At 34.5% G+C, this 13,423-nt stretch overlaps 1 protein-coding gene across 1 annotated transcript in view; it reads left to right on the top strand.

The window, feature by feature from the left end:
* L3MBTL4 (l(3)mbt-like 4 (Drosophila)) overlaps positions 1–13,423 on the top strand; it is a 346,888-nt gene that overhangs the window by 245,972 nt on the left and 87,493 nt on the right. The window contains exon 15 of the mRNA XM_012725775.1: positions 1,560–1,639. Within this exon, the coding sequence (XP_012581229.1) occupies positions 1,560–1,639 (80 nt within the window). The remainder of the gene's footprint in view (positions 1–1,559; positions 1,640–13,423) is intronic.

Raw genomic sequence — 13,423 nt, forward strand, 5'->3', positions numbered from 1 at the left:
ACACAATTAAAATTGTATGCATATTGAATTAATTAAAGTATTCCACACATTTTTTATTTACATTGATGAAGCATAAGAGTTTGTAAGCTGTTTTATGATATGGTACTAATTTTTCAGAACAACCATGTAAGGCAAGTACTGTCTCCATTTTGGATTGAGAAGTTGAAACCTCTAGACTTTAAATATGTATAGTGGGTTACAAACCTAGTGCTCAGTCATAGACCCAACTTTTCCTATACTGGGTGTACTAGTCTCTGCATTGCACCATGGGTAGTGAACAGGGCCCACAATGCCGCATAAGTGGTACAAAAATAAAACTTCAATAGAAATTCAATCTCACTTTCTTGCTTTTTTTGATTAAAAATGTCTTCATGGTTAAAAAATACCCAAATGATAATTCAAATCATGACATTAATTTTCATATAACATATAGATAAAACCATTCAAATTATGTACACTTAGGCTTCTAGGTAAGATTTTGGTAACTGAATCAATTTCCTCATCTAAAATAGAAATTGAAGCAATACTTGCATGCCTCACTCAGAGTTGTAACAATGAAATTGTGAGCCCCTGTGCAGTGCAGTAAGAAATTATATTTGAAAAGAAAGGTATTACAGTTTTCATCAAATTCACAAATATATACATATAAATCAATCAACAATATCAAGTCCTATCTATCTATGTAAAATTAATTACAGTGTAATTAGCAACATTGGGAAAGGTTCGTTTTAGAAAGTTCCCTATTCATTATAATCTAAGAGCCTCTAGTTTTAATAAAGTTCCATGAAAAAATTATAAAATTATTCCTTTAGCTGCATAGCAGAGCATTTCAAAAGTTAATTCTTTGGCATTCAACAATGTAACTAAAATACTTTATCCAGTTGTTTGAGCACAATATCTGTAATCTTCTGATTAAAATAAGTGCTAAAATCATCAGTAGCAATTATTATTTACCCACCTACCATACCATCACCTACCATAACAAATAGCTTCCCCTCAGAATCTGAAGAGGTGATTTTCTAGGGAGTTTTAGAAACTTTACTGTCATAGAATGAGATGGGAAAAGAAAGTTTTTTTAAAAATTAAGGTTTCAGCCCTCCCTGGTGGCCCAATGAGTTAAAGCACAGCACTAAGAAGCTTAAACAACTTCCACTTGAGTTCGAGCCCCGCCTGCCCCGAGGAGATCCAGATGGCAGGCAGACCTCTCCTGACCCGCCCACTGCTCCCCTCAGCAGTGTACTTCAACGATCTGCCTGTTCTGCTCCCCTCTCTGTCTCTGGTGAATCCTCGCACCCTCTGCCTCTCTGGCCTATACCCCAGTTCTAAATGAATAAATAAATCTTTTTTTAAAAAATGAAGGTTTCAAAGTTAGATTTGTAAACAAAAGTGTACTTTAAAAATCTTATTAGAAGGAAATTTCAAACAAGGCTCTGTAAAGCAAAATACCGTTAATTCACTATTGTTTACCATCTGGGTTCTAGATAAATTGTTGCTGCTGTCGCAATGCATTCCTACTTCACATGATAATAATGTAGATTTTATTTCTTTTCTTTGCGCAGACTTGTACAGGAGGCAAAGTGTTTGAGAATCAAAGGAAAAGAAGATAAAGAAGATATTGACTTGGATAATCTCTTCAGAGGTAAAAACAAAACCGACTATACATTTTGGTTGTGAGGAATGTCATGTTTGGTTGGTTGTTCTTATCATTCTAAGTAGGTGGTGGTAGAAGCCAAGAGACTTGTCCCAACCCTATGAGTAGTAAATTCCATCATTTCACTATTCTAATAGCCTATAATTTTAATTCTCCTCACTCATGTAGTATAAATCCAAACCTACTGAAATAAAAATCTCAATGGTGGAATCTCTGCTATCTGCAGAGGTCATGAGGGAAGGTAACAGCGTCTTGCTGTGTTTTTATAAGTTGAGGGGCTAGGAAATGTACCTCATTAGTAAGACAAGCAGGAAAGTTATTGGAAGAAAAGTTTAATCATTGAAAGCAGAAGGATTAATAGAGCATAGGGTGAAAATTGCATGTTTATATTTAATTGTATTTCTAATTAAGGCCCAGTAGATACAATTTCATCTATAACTTTTCAGGTTATTTTTTTAGCAAGCTAAGGAATAAATTTCCCCATGGTTGTGTTAATTTAGTGCAGTAATCTGTATTTTATCAGATGAAAACATTGAATGTAATTAGTCTGTGTGTATCTTTTGCCATAGTACTTCATTTCATATGTGTGTGTCCCGGAACATGGTAGGAGACCTATTTATCTCCTAGAGGAAAAGAATTCGTTTTTTTCTGCTGAATTAGGTGCAGTAAGTTAGCACAATGTCCAAAGGTGAAATAAATTAGCACAATTTCATAGCACTGTACTTCATCTTCAATTCAGCCACCCTTCAACTTCTCTTAAGAGAAAAGAGTGGGCTTGACAGTCATTGAACACAAGGATTGTGATTTCTATGAGTAAAGCTAACTTGCTTATTTCAGGCAGGGTCCAAACTCAACTTGTGATTTGAAGAACTCTTGATTTCATCACAACCACAGAGGAATGAGGAATTTTTTCCTTGGAAAATGTTGGGGGCAGTTAAGTTACTCTGGTTACATCATGCATCTACATATCTCTCTTTAATCAGCAAAAAATTCTATGTAATATAGCTGGATATGAACCTCATTTTAATTTTTTTTTAATTTTATTTATTTTTGCATTAATGGACCTGGGTGTAGGCCAGAGGTGCAGGGTGTGAGAGGATTCACCAGAGACAGGGTGAGGAGCAGAACAGGTAGATTAACTGAAATGCACTGCAAAGGGGAGCAGGGACCAGACCGGAGAGGTCTGCTGTGCCATGTATGGGTCAGCTCCCTGGCTGGGACTCAAACTCAGGCCATCACAGTGATAGCACTGAGATTTACCCTCTAGGCCACCAGGGAGATGCAGAACCTCACTTTAAGTAAAATCAAGTGAATAACCATTTTTTAGAAACTGCTCCATGCAAATGTTCTAATCCATTTTGCCAAGCCGTCTTTCTGTAAGCAACATGTTTTGGAATCATATGAGAAGTCCTAAAAAAGTACCACTGTTTTAATTCATATTTTGACACTTTGAAATTATCTCCACAGAGTAATTATATGTATATACTTGTTAAAGCAGATACAGTCAGTTCTGTAGTTCACATAGTAAAAATCGTAATGAGGATTGGATCATCCTCATAAAAATAGAAATTCACAAACAAAATTCATTTGCATAATGTGAGAGAGGAAATCTCTTCTAACTTGTTCATTATGTGCTTGTTCCTTTCAGCTTCACTTATAAAAGGTTTATACCCATTTGTGCATTTACTGTGATCTTCAAATTTAACATTTAGATTTTCTCACAATGAAAGTCCCTATCTACGTTAACTTATCGTATAGTAGTGACATAAGGGAAGCCCATAATTCTGCCTTCACAGATCACTTAATATGACAATTTACACCACTTATTTGATACCTGCTTTCTGTTTAGTCCTTTGTCACCTAAAGTGGTTCTTCCTCATGTTGAAATAATTTTCATTGTTATATGAAATTCATTTTCTGTAGTTCTAACCTGGATGAGATGACATAATGAGAACAACTATGTTACTATTAGGAATTTAATTATTACGTGATATTATCTTTTTATTTCTTATAGACTCATCAGTCTGACCTTGATTTCAAATTCCTTATCTATGTATTTTGTTTGTTTTTGTTACTGTTATAGGTCAGGAAAATTTTGAATAATATAACACATTAGAAGTTTTTGTGTTTGTTTGTTTGTTTGTTTGTTTTTTTAAGGAAAATGGGCTAAAATGTAGTCTCCATTTCTTCTATAAGGTAAATGGCATACATATAATTTTTAGAAAGATTATGTGTATAGACACAATGCAACTTCTGGTTTTCATCTCTTGCATATATTCACAATATTTTATTTTCTAAATAATTTTATTCTTAGTAGATATGGTTAGCAGACACATTAAAAAAACTCTGCTACCTTATTTTGAAGTTACCCAGTGATTCAACCTTCTTCCCTTTCTCATAATTATATACAACATAAGATTAGATTATGTATTTTTTAAATTTATTCACAATGATAAAATTTGTTGAAGAAAATATGATTAGTTAAAGAGATATTTGGTAGTAAAATTGACAGAACTAAGTTGGAATGTGTCTTCCTCAGGAAAAGATTTCTGGGTAAACTAGAACACCTAAAATGTAACAAAGGGTAGTTGTGCCTTTTGTTAAGAAAAATAACACAACATAGAGTTAACATGTTTGATGACACCATGATTCCATTCTCCAGGATAGAATTAGGCATCTATATTGATATTTCTGGTGTTTGCCTTTGATCAAGTGTTAAGCAAAGAACTACACAAAACATAGTGCTTTGAATTCAAGTTGAGTGAAGCTAATGAATGCTCAGTTCCACTAAGTATAAAGGACTGCTCTTTTTTTTAAAAAAGATTTGTTTATTTATGTATCCAAGAGCTGTGATAGGCCAGGGGTACTGGGAGCATGTAGCAGAGGTACTATCTCTAGAGAGGATTCACTAGAGACAGGCAGGTGGACTGAAATACACTGCTGAGGGGAGGAGGAGCAGGCAAGACAAGAAAATCTGTTGTGCCGTGTGAGTCAACTCCCAGACTAAGGTTTGAACTTATGCGACAGTGGCTGTGGATAGCTTCATAGTGCTGAGACTTAGCCCTTTGTGCCACCAGGGAGGCCAAGGAAGCTAGTTGGCATCACAGCAGATACTACTATCAGGGCCCCCACATTTCAAGATTCTAGGCGACATCTTTGGTGTTGCAGAATGTTCATTGAGAATTCTTTCTTTTTTGCTTTTACTAATTTGGTCTCAAATTTAAAGTACTCATTTTTCAAAGATCCAAAAATTTCATAAATTAAGAAATGAAAGTGAAACATGAAATTGATCATTATTAATAAATCTTCCATGGATTTATTATTGATAAAATAATTCACCTTTTTGTTTTCTTTTCCATTGTTGAGTCATATTGAGACATCTACAATTTTTTTTTTTTTTTTGCATTTGCTAGTGTATCATAGGTGTAAATACACATAAAGACACCTGCTGGGTTCTAAAGTGAAAATCCTAAGCAAGCATATAAGAGATCACACCTATTTAATCACTACTGGTTCAAGAAATAGATGCTGACTGGAACCCCACCTCCTACCATTCAGTTACTACCTCCTGCCAGGATAATCACTCTTCTAATTTCTGTCATTGTCAGTTACTTTGACCCTATTTTGAACATTTTATAAATTAGACCTTGTACTGTGTTATTTCGTATCTCTTTTGGCCTTCTAATTGTCCTCTCTGGTGAAGAGTCTGTTCTTCCTCCCATGCATTTATAAATTGGGTTGTTTGTTTTCCTGTTGTTGTATTCTGTTAGTTTTGTACTTGGATATTAACCCCTTGTCAGTTATGTAAGTTATAAATAATTTCTCCCATTCAACATTGTTTTTTTAATCTACTTATACTTTCTTCTACAAAAACATTTTAAATTGAGGTAATCTCAGTTGCTTAGTTTTGCTTTTATTTCCCTTGCCATAGAGGTGCAGTCTCCTAAAACATCATCATCAGTGTGTATGTTAGTCTGTATAACCAGTATTTTCTTCTATACATTTTATTATTTCAAGTCTTGTACCTGTACCTTTAATCCATGTATAATTTTTGTGTGTGTGTGTGGAATTAGAGCATGATTCAGCTTCATTACTTCACTTGTGGCCTTCTGATTTTCCAGACCCATTTATTAAAAAGGCTTTTTTCCTTTCTACATTGCTTGGTCACGCCTGCTTTATGATAACTTCAGTAGTGACAGGTATATGGACTTATTTCTGGACTTTTGATTATGGTCTATTGATTAATCTGACTGTTTTTATGCAAAATAATGTTATTTTTAGTATTGCCGTTTTATAGTATAGCTTGAAGTTAGGTAATATGATAACACCATTTCTTTTTTTTTTTTCCTTTCAGGATTGCTTTTGCTATTTCAGGGCACTTTATGGTCCCATATGATTTTCAATATTTTTGTACAGTTTCTTTGATGAATATTGATATTTTGTGTAAATAGCATCAAATCTGTACTTAAATTTAGGTAGGTAGGATAATCATTTTGATTATATTGATTCTTATCACTAACGCCTTAAATAATGTCTTATACTTCTCATTGTATAAGTCCTTCACTCCCTTGATTAAATTAATTCTAAGATATTTGATCATTTTGAAAAGATAGTGAATATGTTTTCTTACTTTCTTTTTTGTATATAAAAATGCTATAAACATTTGATTGTAGATTTTGTAATCTGCTACTTTGTTGTATTCATCTATTGCTTCTCATAGCTTTTTTAGTGAGTCTGCAAGGTTTTCTATGAGTAATATCATATCTGCAAATATTGATGTATTTGCTTCTTTTCCGATTTGGATTACCTTTATTTCCTATTGTCATCTTTATGTTCTAGCCAAACCCTGTAACACTAAATTAAACAGAAGTGGTGATAGTAGGTGCTATTTTGTAGTGTTCATTTTTTATCATTTGGCTATTGGCTTATAATATGTGGCATCTACTATACTGAGGTAGATTCCCTCTATTCTTGTCTTGTTTAGAGATTTTATCATATATAGGTGCTAAATTTTATCAGATGCTTTCTCTATATTCATTGACATCATGTGATTTTTATCTATGCTTTTAGATAAAAAGTCTTTATTTTTGATGACAATAAATTGATGATGCACAATTGAGAAAGCATGGATTGATTTATGTGTATTAATTTGCCCTTACATCTCTGGGATAAACCCCTTTTAATTGTTACACATATAATTTTTGTGATATAATGTTTCATTTGACATGCTAGGATTTTGTTGAAGAAATTTCATCAGGGGTATTGGTCTATAATTTTCTTTTCTTTTATTGTCATTGTCTTATTTTTGTATCAAGGTAATGTTGGCATCTTAAAATATATTAGGAAGTGTTGCACCTTTCTGGATTTTTATAAATAGTGAGCAGGAAGGGCATAATGTTCTCTTTTAAAGATTTGACACGGTATGTCAGAAAAAAAAAAAATTTAGCCTTGCCTTTTATTTTTTTTTTTATTTTATTTTTTATTTATTTATTTGTGAATACAGAACTGGGATACAGGCCAGAGGCTCAGGGGCGGTGAGAGGCTTCACCAGAGACAGAGTGGGGAGCAGAACAGGCAGATCTACGAAGTACACTGCTGAGGGAAGCAGCGGGCGGATCAGGAGAGGTCTGGCTTGCCATGTGGTCTCCTCCGGGGCAGGCGGCAGGCGGGAATCGAACTCATGCGGAAGTGGCTTCAGATTCTCAGTGCTGTGCTTTAACCCGCTGTGCCACCAGGGAGGGCCGCCTTTTATTTTTAGAAAGATTATTTTTTATTGCTACTGCAATTTCTGGCTTGTGATTAGTTTATTCAGCTCTTTTACTTCTTTTTGGTAGTCCTGTTAAACCTAGAATATGTTCACTTCTTCAAAATTAATAACATAAAATTGCTCATAATAATCTCTTATAATCCTTTATATTTCTCTTCCGTCTGTGTAAATTTCTCCTTTTTCATTTTTGATTCTATTAAAGTGATCCTTCTTTTTTGTTAACCTAACTAGAGGTTTATCTATTTTGTTTATTATCTTGAAGGATCTCTTCTTAGTTTCATTGATCTTTTGTAGGAAGTTTTGGATTCATAACTCATTCATTTTTGCACTGATTTTTATTATTTCCTTCATTCTATTAACTTTTGGTCTTGTTTGTTCCTCTTTTTCAAGTGTCTTTAGGTAGAATGTCAAATTGCTTATTGTGGATTTTTCTTGCTTATTAATATTGGTCTGTACTGCAAATAACTTTCTTCTTAAAACCACTTTTGCATGCTTCACAGTGAAAAGTCAGTATTGCACAATATTCAAAAAAATCAGAGTCGAGAGAAGCCAAAGAGATAAAAAAAATCATCAAATTAACAGAAAGAAGTGAAAGCACAACTAGGAAACCAAAGAATGAAGACAATAAGAATTTACTCAATATTAGGAACTCGATTTATGGTCCTTCTCCTTAAGTTTAAAAGGCAAAAATATTCTTGGTCCTTTTTATTTAACATGGTTTTCTATGGACGTTAACTTTCAGAGTTACGAACTTCATTAGTTTTACACACAGGTTAGAAGTCCTTTGAGCAGCCTCTGTGCATCAATTTGTGGATTAAATGCTTTCAGTTTATCTCAAAAGTTACTGTTTCTCTGAGTGTTTAAAGATCACCAATTAATTAATTCATCATCAATAATTAATAAATGATTGCTGCTCACCCAAGACTAGTGGGTGTAGTAGCACATACAACATGGTAGTCTGTGAGTGAAGGAGCTTACCAGAAAATTGATAACTGTATGTGCTCAAAGGCTGTTGTTATGTTTTTTGTTCTTTGAAACTCATGTTTGAAATTTGTGTTTTGTCTATCCAAGGCATCTCTTTTACTTTATGTGGCATTATTCTGATAGTGACTGCAGTTTTAGCTCCAGGCAAAGATGCTCAGTTTCTCAGACTGCCCCATAATCCTCCACAAATGAATCTCATATAAACTGAATAATATCTTCATTAGGTCAGATATTAGCATCATCACATGCTTTAAATTTGATGAAAATCATTCTGCCTTTTTAGGACTTGTATGGTAAAATATAGATGAAATACAGAAAATTATGAGTGCACAAAGTATATCATAGTATAATATTTATAGTATATTTATACTATAACATGAATGAATGAATATTAAAGTTTAAGGGTCATGTTTGGGGGTCATTTCCTAAGGACTTACTCTCACAGGGAAATGAGGCAAGAAATAACTCTGCACATCCTTCTTACTGAAATGGCGCCTGGCAATCAATCATATTTAAAACACAGACTGCTGGTTTCAACTATGACATGTAAAGAGCTTACAAGTTATCATCCCCTCACAACAACAAAAATGCTGAACAAAAAAAAATCAACAAATCTTCTAAGATCTAGCAGGGAACTGGACTTACTACTTTACTTATGTTTTAGGAAAGAGGCAATTAGATAACTCCAGTCTCTTCTAGCCATATGTCTTATGTAAGGGAAAGAACAAAAAAGAGGACTAATAAGCTCTTTTGAGTGTCACAACCCAGAGAATTTGATCCATTTTAAAAATGGTGTTTAATCATTAGACTAGAACATTTACCACCACCAGTACTTTAACCTATTTATAATAGAGCTTCAGTATAATAAAACAGAGACTGTAAGACTCAAACTCTAAGAAATAGTTTCGGCCCTCCCTGGTAGCGCAACATGTTAGGACGCAGCACTCCAAGCCAGCTGCAGCCGCTTCAGTGTGAGTTCCATCTCCCATCCTGGAGGTGATCCACATGGCATGGCAGACCCCTCCTGACACGCCTGCTGCTCCCCTCAGCAGTGCTCTCCATTGATCTGCCTGTTCTGTTGCCCATTCTGTCTCTAGTGAATCCTCTCACCACCCCTGTACCTCTGGCATGTACCCCAGTCCTGTATGAATAAATAAATAAAATAAATAAATAAATAAATAAACAGAAATAGTTTCTAGGGAAACAGAAAGAAAACATAAGAGGGAAAGGACACTGCAGGAAATTGAAGTTTCTGACAGCAACAGGAAAGTCAAATATAACACTGCCTAATCACTAGCCATAAAAATCTCAAGCCAAAACCTTTTATATAACCTCATGTTATCTGATATCATGTCTGGTTTTCAACAACAACAAAAAAATTACAAAGCATGTAGAAAGGGGGTAAAAAAACATAATCTGAATGCAGCTATCAGAAACCACCTCAGATATGGTGGACATTATCAGACTGGAAATTTAATTGTGCTATAGCTATAGTTATGTTGTTACGATATGATTGGAAAACAAGTAAAACTATCACCACTAGCAGAGGAAAAAATAATACACATAGAAAATTCTAAAGATTCCACTAAAATATTAGAAATAACAAAATTTTACAGTGAAATAACAGGCTAAAAAAATCAATATGAAGAAATCTAATGCATTATTCTAAGAAAAGAATGAGCGCCCTCCCTGGTGGCACAACCAGTTAGGACACAGCACTGCAGGCTAGTGGTAGCCACTTAAGTGTGAGTTCAATCCCCAGCCCTGGAGGTGACTCACATGGCGCGGCAGACCTCTCCTGACCCGCCCGCTGCTCCCCTCAGCAGTGTACTTCGTCGATCTGCCTGTTCTGCTCCCCACTGTCTCTGGTGAAGACTCTCACCACCCCTGTACCTCCAGTACTATAAGAATAAATAAATCTTTAATAAAAAAAGAAAGAAAGGGATGAATTAGAAGAAAAAGAAATTAAGTAAACAATCTCATGAATAACTGCAACAAAAAGACTTATGTACCTAAGAAAAATCTAACAAAGGAGGTAAAAGACCTGTGCAACAAAAACACAATTAAAAGAAATAGAAGACATAAAGAAATGAAAAGATAGTCCTCTCTTATAAAAGAATTAACTTCATTAAAATGACCATCTTACCTAAAGAAATGCAGTTTCAATGAAATCCCTATCACAGTTTCAATAACATTCTTCAAAGAAATGAGGGAAATATCACTGAAATTTATATGGAAACCCAGACTAGCCAAAGCAGTCCTGACAAACAGTAAGAATGGAGATGTTCTATCAGACTAGAAATGATTACACAAAACAGTAGTGTTCAGAACAGTGTGATATAAAAATAGCCACACCAATCAATGAAATAAAATGGAGAATTCATAAATAAACTCACACTTGTATGGTCAGTTAATTTATAACAAAGGTGCCAAGAATATACAATGGAGAAAGAAAAGTCTCTTCAAACAGTCTTGAGAAAAATACATCCACATGCAAAAAAGAAAGAAATGAGACCATTATTTCACGCCATACAACCAAAATTAACTCAAAATGGATTGAAGATTTAGATAGGAGACCTAAAACCATAAAATGCATAGAAGACAATATATAGACAAAACACTATAGCAATGGCTTCAGAGATGTCTTTTGGGAATCAATTCCAGTGGCAAGGGAAACACAAGCCAAACAAACAGAACTACATCAAACTAAAGGGCTTCTCCACAGCAAAGAAAATTATCATCAAAACAAAATGACAGTCTACCATACTGAAGGAAATACTTGCATACCGTACATCTGACAGTAGTTTGGTATCTAAGTTCTATAAAAATCTCATACAGCTCAACGAGAAAATAAATAACCCTAAAAAATGGACAGAACAGCCAAGAAAATAAATAAACCATTTAAAAAATGGACAGAACAGGGCCCTCGCTGGTGGTGCAGCAGGTTAAAGCACAACACTAAGAAGCTTAAGCCACTTCCGCATGAGTTCGATCCCCGCCTGCCCCAGAGGAGATCCACATGGCGTGGCAGACCTCTCCTGACCTGCCCACTGCTCCCCTCAGCAGTGTACTTCGTTGACCTGCCTGTTCTGCACCCCACTCTGTCCCTGGTGAATCCTCTCACCCTCTGCATCTCTGACCTGTACCCCAGTTCTGTATGAATAAATGAATAAATCTTAAAAAAAATGGACAAAACAGGTAAATGGACATTTCTACAAAGAAGACATACAGATACCCAAGAGGCACAGAAAGAAAAAAAAAAAAAAAAGGTTGATCTTCAGGGAAATAAAAATCAAAACTATAATGACGACAACCCTCATACCTGTGAGAATGGCCCATATCAAAAGCACCAGAGACAGGTTTTTATAAAGGTGGGGAGAAAAAATAATCCTGCTACATTCTAGGTGGGAATATAGACTGCTTCAGACCTTCTGGAAAACAGTATGGAAGTTTCTCAGCCTATTTTAAGTCGATATACTATTTGATCCAATAATCCCACTCCTAGGTATTTACCTGAAGAATACAAAAACACTAATTCCAAGGGTTACTATATATGCACGTCTGTTCATTGCAGCACAATATACTATGGCAAAGTTGTGGAAACAACCTAAGTGCCCAGTAGCAGATGAATCTCTATAAAGAGATATGGTGTGTATGTACACATTCATTGTTAATGGCAGCTATCACAAAAAAGTGAAATCTAGCCATTTATAGCAACATGAATGGTACTGGATGGAATTATGCTATGAAAAAAAATTAGAAGGAGAAAGACAAATACTGGCTCATTTCACTCCCTTGTGGAATAGAAAGTAACAAAACAAAAGAACCGATGGAACTAAATCAAAACAAACTTTAGAAATCTGACTGCAGAATTGAGGTGACCAAAAGTGGTAGGTGGGACGTGAAAAGAAAAAGTAGGGAGAGAACTGTGGTGGAGGGTTTTAGGTGCTTTGGTTGATGACGTGTTTGTTAAACATTCATTTGAGTAGCTAAATGCCTATACCCCTACATCATATATAGCATTTTAAATCAATATTGTATGTATTCTAAACCTCAAAAATAATAATACAATTTAGAGAAGGAATAAATAGAGGTAAGATAAAATTTTTCATATTAGTTAATATAGTAATGTTCAGCTTTATTTTTCAAAGTAATAATGATGTACTAAATGATTGTAGCTTATGGAAAATGAAATAAATGACATAAATAAGATAAGAGATGGGAGAGAGGCTTTGAAAATATTCTGCTTTAGTGCACTTGCACTATCTGTGAAGCTTTATAGTGTTGCCTTAAAGAAGGACTTGGTAAGTTGTAAATATGTATGACAAATTCCAGGACCACAGCAAACAAACTTTATATAGAAATTTAACTAATATGTTAAGAGGCAAAAAAAAATAAAAAAACTTATATAACCTTCAGGTAAAATCATAGAAGGGGAAAAAGAAGAAGACAAAAACAAAAGAGTATGCAACAAAGTAATAATGGAAAAAATCACAAGGTGAACTGTAGACCTAACTGGAAAACACAAAATGATAAAATTTCTAGGAGGGAGCATAGGAGAAAACTCTGTGTGGCCTGAGTTTTAAAACACAGTATATCAAAAGTAAAATCCATGAAAGAGATCACTGGAAACAACCAAGATAGCCTACCTTAGGTGACTGGATAAGTAATGCTGCTGCATACATACAAAGGAATATTACTCAACGATGAAAAGAAATGAGGTTCAAACACATGGAAGAACCTAAGTGCCTATTGCTAAGTCAATCTGAAAGGCTGTGTTCACTGTGCCATTCTATAAAATGTGAAACAATAACAGCAAAAATATCAGAAGTTTGGCCTGAGGAGAAAACAAGGAATGGATAGTAGGTAAAACAGGGAATTTTTAGAGACAAGACTATTCTATATAAAACTACCCAACATAATAATGGATGTACAGAATTGTACATTTGTTAGAATCCATAGAATTGTGTGACACAAAGACTAAATACTAATATAAACTATAGAGTTTATTTCTTAATAGT

The sequence above is a fragment of the Condylura cristata genome, unplaced genomic scaffold, assembly GCF_000260355.1.
Source record: "Condylura cristata isolate star-nosed mole 26May11 unplaced genomic scaffold, ConCri1.0 scaffold00016, whole genome shotgun sequence".
Classification (NCBI taxonomy): Eukaryota; Metazoa; Chordata; class Mammalia; order Eulipotyphla; family Talpidae; genus Condylura; species Condylura cristata.